General features: G+C 37.1%; 1 protein-coding gene across 5 annotated transcripts in view; it reads left to right on the top strand.

The window, feature by feature from the left end:
* Window positions 1–1,282: 1,282 nt before the first annotated feature.
* The window catches only part of ACBD5 (acyl-CoA binding domain containing 5), a 49,699-nt gene continuing 40,891 nt past the window's right edge, over window positions 1,283–10,090 (top strand). The window contains exons 1-4 of one of the 5 annotated variants that reach the window (XM_037037081.1): window positions 1,283–1,305; window positions 2,623–2,788; window positions 6,327–6,447; window positions 8,592–8,664. In XM_037037081.1, the coding sequence (XP_036892976.1) occupies window positions 2,713–2,788; window positions 6,327–6,447; window positions 8,592–8,664 (270 nt within the window). In that variant the 5' untranslated portion in view covers window positions 1,283–1,305; window positions 2,623–2,712. Of the gene's footprint in view, window positions 1,306–2,061; window positions 2,450–2,622; window positions 2,789–6,326; window positions 6,448–8,591; window positions 8,665–10,090 lie in introns of those variants that run through there. The other 4 variants (XM_037037080.1, XM_037037079.1, XM_037037077.1 and 1 more) reach the window with 4 other exon arrangements.

The raw sequence follows: 10,090 nt of genomic DNA, 5'->3' as shown, positions 1-10,090 counted from the left end.
CAGTGACCCTTTGGTTTGCAGGCTGGTGCTCAATCCATTGAGCCACACCAGCCAGGGCCCCTATATTTTTAATTTTTTTATGAGGGGGGAAGGGAGGGAGAAAGAGAGGGGGAGAAACATGATATGAGAGAGAAACAGATTGGTTGCCTTCCTTGCACCCCAATGCAGGGAACCAACCTGCAGTCGAGACTTGTGCCCTAACCAGGAATCCAACCAGTTACCTTTTGGTTCGCAGGACAACAGCCAAACAACTGAGCCACACTGGCTAGGGCTCCATATATTTTAGCTCATATTTGAAAGGCACTTTGGGATATGATTCAATTCATATTCATCATTACCTTTTAGCAGAAGTTACCACATCTAAAACAGCACAATTATATGAAAGAGCTGCTTTTTAAATACCTAATGGTAAACATGAATAACCTCCATTTTCTTTCTTCGTATGCTAATATTCTTGACTGGACATTCATACTACCAGCAAATGGAAATTCAACTGAAATCATCAGCTGGAAATTCTCATTCATTACTACCTTAAGACCAACATACTCTAAGTCAGCTTATTACAGAAGCTTAATAAAGTCAAAATGAACACCTAGATTAGAAATAAACACCCAAGCCCTTTTAAAAGTATGCATGACCGAGTAGATTGGAAATGATAACATTGCATAAGAAAAAGAAGAGAAGAAGCAGTAGATATTAGTCTTCCTAGTTCGAGTAAATTAGAAAAATTTAAATTGGTCACACTTTGGTGTTCTATTTAAAGTCCAAGTTTAAAATATATATATATATATATATATTTTTATGGTGGGAAGGTTGATTGGCTCCTAGTTCTACTACTAATTTGTAGGGCCTTCGGCAAACCAGCTAACGTAATTTGTTTCCTCATTTGTTTGTCTTACTCGCTTGGCAAATATCCGGCACTAAGTAACCCATAGTTAGTACCCGACGGCACTGTTATACTTAATCTCAAATTTAGAAAGCAAGAAATTAGAACCCAAATTCCTGACTCAAGCCCGGCCACTCCAAGACACCTCTAACAAACAACACCACGTGTCCACCGGCCTGAAGCAGATGCGATACTCTGAACTTCCATTGAGTGGGGCGAAATAAGACGGAGGGATTTCCGCCACTACCGCTCCAGGGCAATGCGGACCAAACCCAACCGGAACAGGTAGGAGGAACGCCCGCAGGGAGGTGTCCGGAAACGCCTAGTAGGAGGGACTACATTTCCCACGAGTCCTCGGGGCAGACCAAGGGGCGGGCGTCAGGGACAGTACCGGACAGGCCTTGAGGGGCAATACCAAGGTAAAAGCCGGCACTGTGGCTCGGAGAGAAGAGTAATTATAGTCTGTGCCTAGATTTGTATTAGTTACCCTTCTAACCAACCAGAACTGACAAAAATGACCTAGCGATTCTGGGGTTTCAGAGCCGCAGGAGTCCAACCCCACGATCCACACCAGTTACCCCACTGTGGGCCTGGGCGCGCTTCCTGGGGGCCTTAAGAAGCCGGACTTTGTGCTGAAAAGGTGAAGGTTCAGGGTACCCCTTCATAGAATAGGCGATCGTACAGATTCCTCGTTCGCCCCTCCTCCACTCCCTGTCGCCTATTAAATGGGGATGGAGCTGAGCCTGTGCTCGGCTTCCAGCGACTCGGTGTTAGAAGTGGTGCAGGGTAGGGTGCTTTCCTTCCCCGGCCAGACTAGTAGCGAGAGACCTCCCCTCTCTTTTCTTTGGTTGTTGCTTGGGTGTCTTTGTCTCGAGCGGCTAAAGGTATCGAAGTCTTGCGAACCAAACACTGTGAAACACCATCCAGCGTACCTAAGTCCTTTCATCTACCCTTGGGGTGGTCTAAAGATTGTCACCGGAGAGGCTGTTAACTTGACCTAGGTCGCAAATCTTAGATGGCAGGTTTAAGGTTCCCACCAACCCTCTCCCGATCTCAAGCCCTTTGCTTAAGTCTCATCACCTTTCTCTAACCTGAACCTAACAGAGGGCAGGCGGAGGCGCTGGTGACCAGAGCCCCCCTTTTTTTTTTTTTTGCCTGCGGTATCGACGCGCGCTGCTTTGGGCCCCGGGGGAGCAACCCAAGTCCCAGGCGCGCCGCGCTGGTGCTGACCGAGCGGTCCAGTCTTGAGCACCGGGTCCTCCCCGCGTCCATCTCTTCTTTTCTCCTTCTCTGGCCCTTCTCAGGGCACCGACTGATAGTTTTTGTTAACTCTGCAGCCGCTAGGCGGGTGGGTGGAGTTTGCTGCGCTACAGTGGCAGCAGCGGCGAGTGGGTCCTCGGGTGGTTCTGGGGCGGGGCTGTAGGGGGTTCAGGAGGGACAGAGAGACCCGGCAGCGATGGGAGGTGTGGCTGCTCCGAAAGGATTCCGCGGGTGGGAGAACGGCTTCTCGACCACCGGTAGCCGGAGCCCCAGCGCCTATTGTTAGAGATGGTCTTCCTGTCGGTGAGTTGTGTCTTCGCGGGCCGGCTTCTCGGCTTGGTCACGCCCCCGGGAGGAGGAAGGAGCCAGGCCACCTAGGTCTCCGTGGCCTGGATAGGGCAGGGGGACTGACCAGTTGCGCTCCTAGGCCTCCTCCCTTTGGGCATGTTGATCCGCGGCTGCGCTCCGTGTTCTAGTTTCATGCAGGCTCTTGGGAAAGCTGGTGTTGCTGCTTCCTGATTCCAGTCAACAGACCTTGGGACCGAGACTGGCGTTGGCGGCTGGAGATGGCGGACAAGAGATCCGTGCATGAAACCAGGTTTGAGGCGGCGGTGAAAGTGATCCAGAGTTTGCCAAAAAACGGTACGTGTCCTGGGGCTCCCGTTGAAGAAACCTGCAGAGGCCTGAGGCCCCACTTTATGAACCTCATCTCTTTAATCTTCTACTCTTGCTTATTTAACCTACTTCTTTTCTGCGTCTAAAAGGAGTGTAACTAAAGGGAGGTATCGAATGTGGTTTACTTCCCTGCTGATCTTTCAAGCCTGAAACAAATATGTTACCCAGATTTTCAGTACTTTATGTTGTTGGAAACCAAAGTCTTGTTTCTTAATGACTGCGGTTTGGGGTGCGTTAAAAAACAACTGGCATGGGGATGCCTGGTGCTGCATACTCAAAAAATGTGTTATTTAAGCCTTTTGAAAACTTTTGATATGAAGGGAGAGAAAAGAAAGATCAACTACATTCATTTTTAAAACGATTTATTTTAATAAATGTATATATTTACAACTGATTCTGCTATTGTACTCGTTTCTCTCTTTTTTACTAATATTACACCTAGCGGGAATGTCATTCGAGTTGTTCTTTTGTATTTAATGTGTCCTTTCTGTACTTACTTAAGATTTTTCTCTTTACCTTTGATTTTCTGCAGTTTGACTAGGATGTGACTAGATATGGTTTTCTTCATATCTATTCTCTTTGGGGTTTGCAATACTTTTTGAATTTATAATTTTATGTCTTTGACCAATGTTGGGAAGTTTACGACCATTATTCAAATTTTTTTTCTTGTGGAGAAGCTTGGAGAGAGGGAATTTTATTTTTCACTTCATATCCTCCTACAATGTATGAAAACTAAGCCTATATTTTAAATGATGCTTTTAAGTACTATTATTGTGCCAGAGTCTGATACTGAATACATTAGTGTATAACTATAGTATTTAATATTATGTTCTCTATTTTATTATCATTTGGCTGCATATTGAATATTCAATATCAATAAAAATTAAGCACAGATTCAAAAAAATGAAAATATATGCAAAATAGTATTCTCTTTGTAATCTTCAAACATAGAATTGGAGGAGGAAATGGGATTGAAAGATAAGAATAAACAAAATGTAAAGAAACATAGGAACTTATTTGGTGTTGAGTTTTTAAAATGCAGTGAAAAGGGTTATTAGAAACGCATGATTCTGAAGAGTTTTGTGGAGTTGTACCTTTATCATTTCTACTAAACTAAGTGTTTCTATGTATTTTTGAAAATCGATAAAGCTAGACTTGATGTCTCTAGTGTACTTACTACCTTTTTGACATTACACATCACTTACTATTTTTGTTTTTTATTTTCTTTTTAATCTTTTTTTTTAAAACTACATACCACTTTTTAAGAAACAGTGCAAATGTAAATAAAGTTTCTATTACATAACAGGATGCTATTGCAAAGTGAGGATGCCCTGCCAAGTGGCACCTGTGTTGGACAATGTTCAGAACACTGTTATTTCCTGAAACTAAATTGACACTAATTGAGGCAGTATTGTTATAATGAATTAGTGAATATTTTTACATTACTTTTAAACTGTTTAGTCTGCCCAGAACTGTTTTTGCAAAGAGTGAGATCTTAGAGTTTTTTTTAGTTTTTTGCTTAATCTCTATTTAAGGCCTAAGGTTATAATAAATCCTGTAGCATCTATGTTTGATATTCTCTTGGCTTTCAGAGATTTAAATTCTTAGGTAAAAATTTTAAACCCATGTATCAGATTTTTTATGTATGAGCACTTTGAGGACAGAGATCCCTTAGAGTATACACACTGTGGATTAATCCCGTGCCTTAATAAGACTACACTTCAATATATGTTTTCAGTTTTTGTTCTAATCTATGCTAACGCATATATGATCCACCTTAATAACAGACTTTCAAATTTTTATTAACTTCGTGAAAATATTATGAAATGAGGCTTTTGATGTTTTAAATTTAGATTTGCGTTACTTAAATAGATAACCATTTTTAACTGTAGTATTTTCATTTTTTCCCTTTCTCTATAAAGAAGGACTATATCATTGAAATCGTGTATCTAATAGATACTCCTAAATGAGCATATGTTATATGGATAATTATTACTGTGGTTTTGGAATTAATTATTTACTCTTGGCCAAACCTGAAACACTCACTCTTGTCTGTGCTGTAAATTTCACATTTATATACTACTAGTTTTTGATTACTACGTGTTTTCTGTTTATTATGTAATGTATAAAGTTTTAAAAATAGATTTTACAGTTTTTATTTTTATAATTATTGGTGTAAAAGTAATATACACTGAAAGTAAAGTTTAAAAAAATTTGTCACCGAAGGATGTATTTATTGGTTTTAGAGAGAGAAGGGAGAGAGAAATATTAATCACTTGCATTCCATAGACACCCCCATCAATGTTTGAATGCATAACCTAGGTATGTGCCCTGACAGGAATTAAACTCACAACCTTTTGGTGCACAGGAGGACACTCCAGCCAACTGAGCCACCTGGCTGAAAGTAAATATTTTTGAAACAAGGGAAAAGGAAAATAAAATAATATGTATGCCTATAGAAAGATCATCTTTTAACTATTTAATGTGTTTTCTTTTATACTTTTTATGTATATAAATACTTGCTTTGCCAAAATGGACTATATTGCATAGACTGTTTTTAAACTGCTGATTCTTATTTTATAGTAGATCATGAAAATTTTCTCATGCTGTATTTATATTTTTCCTATAATATAATTTTTATGGGCTATAGTTATAAATTATCATATGCTATAAGGGTTTCATATTTACTTAGTCAAGTACTTATTAGTAAATATTTATAGTCCAATTTTTTCCTTGTTATTGAGTATTGCACTTGTTTATATAATTTAAAAGTTTTAAACATAGAAATTATAAATATAAATATTAAGAAACATATATGAAAGCTGAAATTTTTAAATAAATTAACGGGTCCAAAATTACAAAGGTAGGGAGTGAGAAACCTATTTTATCTTGGATTAATTCTTTTTCTACCACAGAACTCTCTGGTTGGCTTTAGCCAAAGTTCCTTAGCCATTGAAAAATTGAAACTTGGCCAAGAGGAGTTAAATTTCTTTTTTCTTTTCTTTCTTTTTTTCTTCTCTCTTCTTCCCCTTTTTTCTTTCTTTTGGAGTTAAATTTCTTACTGTTGCAATTTTATTAAACAGAGTATACATATAACTTTTTCATTTATGCTAGTCCTTTTTGGTTTGTTACAATCTTTTAATAAAAATACCTTATTACAATTGCATAATACAGTTATTATGTATTTTAATACTTGTATTTTTAAATGACATTTGCCAGTTATTTTGGTTACACCTATGGCATGTTTGTTCATTATTCTTATATTTATTGAATTGTGTTAGGCCTTGTGTTTAAAGTGTAAAATCTCACAGTTTCTTTTTTAAATTGAGAGAGTAAAGCAACTAACAGAGCCATAACATTTGTTTCTGTAGGATAGAAATAAATCATTATCTGAACTATTAATGAAATATTAAAAATCACAGTTTGTATAGATGAGCAAATTTGCAGACTTAGAGTATCAATTGTATTCTCCAAGTCATCTTTATTTAATATTTGTTTCCAATAGGTTCATTCCAGCCAACAAATGAAATGATGCTCAAGTTCTACAGCTTCTATAAGCAGGCAACTGAAGGACCTTGTAAACTATCAAGACCTGCATTCTGGGATCCTATTGGGAGATACAAATGGTAATTCTGTGTAGAAACCTATGAAGGAAATTTTATTGTAATGGTTGTTATTTATGTGGTTATCCATTTTCCTATTCATGAAGTGTTCTAGGTATAGGATACAATTTTTATCCTCCATGTGGTCTTGACCCACTTTCACACAAATAGGAAAGTCTTAGGGAAGAGAGAAAGGCAATAAAACCACAAGGGGTAGTTGCATCAGACATAATAAAGCATTTTCATTTAGTCTTTCCTCTTATGGAGTTTTTCTCTTTTTATTTTGCCCAAGACCAAGTCCCAAACAAAGTCATAGGAACAAAACAAACTCTTCTACCTCTTTGACCTGATGTGAAAAGTAATGACTTTTGCTTGTCAAGTGGCATTGTTTGCTTTGAGATTTTAAGATAAAAAGTAGCTAGGAACGTGACTCAGGTGCTGTCATACTAACATTTTATTTAAGCCATCACTCTTGTCCTACTCTACCTGAATAAAAACTTGATTTTTAATATACTCAAAAGAATCATAATACATCTAGGGATACCTTTGCCATTTTTCCAATTGACTGATGTTTTTAATACTCTGGAGGACATTACAAACATCTAACAAAATGTCTGACTAGACTGTTCTACATGAATAGAATATTCTAATTAGTGAAGCACACACATTTTTGTGGCTAAGTTTCTTCTCCGTGAATTGGAAGTCCTTAAACCCCTTTGAGGATTTTTTAATTATCTACTTTTTTATGAGAGCTTCATGAATAGGTTCATGAATAAACTAATAGGTTAAGTGTAATAGCAACATGTTATCTGCTTTAAGAAAAATTAATTTATTTACCAGTTTCCCTCAGAATTGACTCTTGGTGGAGTTAAACTGCTTCTGGAAAAAGAACATAAAAAGAATGGTTTTCATTTCAGGCAAAAGTTTTAAAGGACTCTTCTCATTATGTAGGGGTTTAAAATTTTCCTGTTCCTTGTGTTTTTGCTTTTTAGAAGTAAATTGTTTCCATCTTTCAAATGTGTAAGATTCTTACCTAAATTAATGGGCACTTGTAAACAAAACTTCTGATTGTTGAAAACACAGCTGTGACAGTTCATGTAGAAGCTTCTAAAATATTTATTTGTCATTGTTCTTTCTAATGATATGAAAACCTTTAAAGAGTTCTTAGCAAATATTTATGAATAGTTTATAGTCTATGTAATATCTATATCCATAGTCTATAGGGGGATGATATACTTATTAATTTAAAATATTTTTTAATTGACAGTTTATTTTCTGTGACTTTTTTGTTCAAGGTGGTACATTTAAAGGCATCTTTTGGAAGTATAATATGGCTTTAAATAGAGGTCATTTTTAATTTATGGTCGTATACGATCAACTATAAATTGTATTCTGAGCACTTGAAATTCAGGTGGGTTTTTTTTCTTTTTTAAAGAGAGGGAGAGAAACATCAATGTATGGTTGCCTCTCACTGCATCCCTCTCCAGGGACCTAGCTTGCAACCCAGGCACATGCCCTGACCAGGAATCGAACCAGCGAACCCTTTGGTTCACAGGCCGGCATTCAATCTACTGAGCCACACCAGCCAGGGCTCAGGCGTCTTCTATATACTTTATTTTATTCTATTTTATTATTAATCCTCACCCGAGGACATTTCTTCATTGCTTTTAAGAATTTTATTTATTATATTTTTTTAGAGAGAGAGGAAGGGAGGGACAAAAAGAGAAACATCTATGTGTGAGAGAAACATTGACCGGTTGCCTCTCGCACACCTCCAGCCTGGGGCCTGGCCTGCAACCCAGGCATCTGCCCTGACAGATTTTTACCTGCAACCTTCCACTTAGAGGAAGATGCTCCAACTAACTGAGCCACAGTGTCCAGGAGAAAAAATCAGGTGTCTTTTAAATTGGTGGTTACAAAATAGTCGTGGGATTGTAAAGTACAGCATAGGGAGTATAGACAATTGTTGTAATAACCATGTGTGGTGTCAGATGGGTACTAGATTTATCAGGATAATCACTTTGTAAGTTACATACATGTCTAATCACTAGGTTGTACACCTGAAACTAATATGCAATTATACATCAATGTAATAGAAAAATATAAATTATTTTTTTAAAATAAAATTAGGTATCTGTTTATTGTTATGTGGACATTTTCATGTCTAGGGATGCTTGGAGTGCACTGGGTGATATGACCAAAGAGGAAGCCATGATTGCATATGTTGAAGAAATGAAAAAGGTAAGAAAAATAATTTATAGAAGAAAATAAAAAATATTCAGAGCGATTCTAATTTAATTTGGTTATTAGGCAAATTAGTTGCTTTGTTTTAAGGAACGAGGAGATTATAATATATTAAAAGATAGAATCTAGATTATTGAATTAATTAGGGCTTTGTCTGTCATCAGAGATCATCTTAAGGTAAGTATTTTTCCTTATATAATATTGGGATGACATGACATTTTGTTCTTTTTTTCCCTCCTACCTGTCTTTCTGTATAAGTTCACTTTTGCAGAAAGTGTATGAATATGAATATTTCAAAATATTGACATCCCTTACGCAGGAATCTAAAAAGTACCTAGACTACTTTGGTGGCATTCTGCTTTGGAGTTTTTTTATTTGGGAGAACTAGGTAACAAGACTGCCAGCAATGGTCTCACACACCTTTTGACTAATAAATTGAGATATTACCATCCCTGTTTCTCAGTAACAGGCATTTTTCTGTCCATGTGAAGATCTTAGAAACAGAATAAAGATGCTTTTAGTTTCTCTGGTAACAACTAAAAAGTGCATCCCTTATTAACTAGCTCTTTTAAGTCTGTTCAAGGCATTGCTTAGAGGAGCAGATGTATGAAGAAATCACAGACTTAAAAGATAAACTTAGTGCCATTTTATAAAGGACCATTTTTATGTTGGAGATGGATGAGAAGATGTGAAATCTAGGTCTGTTATAATCTTAAGTAAATTATCTTTGAACATAAAATTATAAAAAGAATGTGTTTTTTTTTGCTGTGTGGTTTGACAGTATTAATCTCTGTAGTAATTTCAATTTAGTATATTCAAAATAGTTTTTATTTTGTATGACCACATCTACACTGCTCAAAATTGTGCCCTTTGTTACATTCTCACAATATTTTTCGTTGACTTTGTTTATAGCAGGGCAGAGTTTGGTTCTTTTGGCTGTTGATTGTATCAGTAACACAACAACAAAGGAGCCTTTCAGAAGCCGAGAAAGAAAATCTACAGCCTTTTGGTTTGATAACTATTCCTTTTACCTTAAATATCATTATAATTTTTAGGGCACACCTCAGTAATGTAAAGCTGAGTTGGCACATTAGGTAAAATGTACTCATTTTTCATACTGAGTTTTATTAATACATGGTATAACCACAGTTTGAAGTGGGAGTAGGGGTGTTCCACTGCTGGAACAATGTGTTCCACTTTTTTCCCCCAAGAAAGATTAAAACTGTACTTCTGCCTTTTAGCTGTCTTAAAATGCTTCCACTGTGTCTATAGATTTCTGTAATTACTTCTGTAATTAAAAGAAGACACCAACTGCTCTGGCCAGGTAGCTCAGCTGGTTAGATCACCATCTCAATACACCAAGGTTTCGGGTTCAATCTAGTCAGAGCACATACAAGAAGCAACCAATGAATGCATGAGTGGG

The sequence above is a fragment of the Sturnira hondurensis genome, unplaced genomic scaffold (assembly GCF_014824575.4).
Source record: "Sturnira hondurensis isolate 20B ecotype Veracruz unplaced genomic scaffold, ASM1482457v3 Scaffold0022910, whole genome shotgun sequence".
In the NCBI taxonomy this organism is placed as follows: Eukaryota; Metazoa; Chordata; class Mammalia; order Chiroptera; family Phyllostomidae; genus Sturnira; species Sturnira hondurensis.
This window is presented reverse-complemented; position numbering and strand designations above follow the sequence as displayed.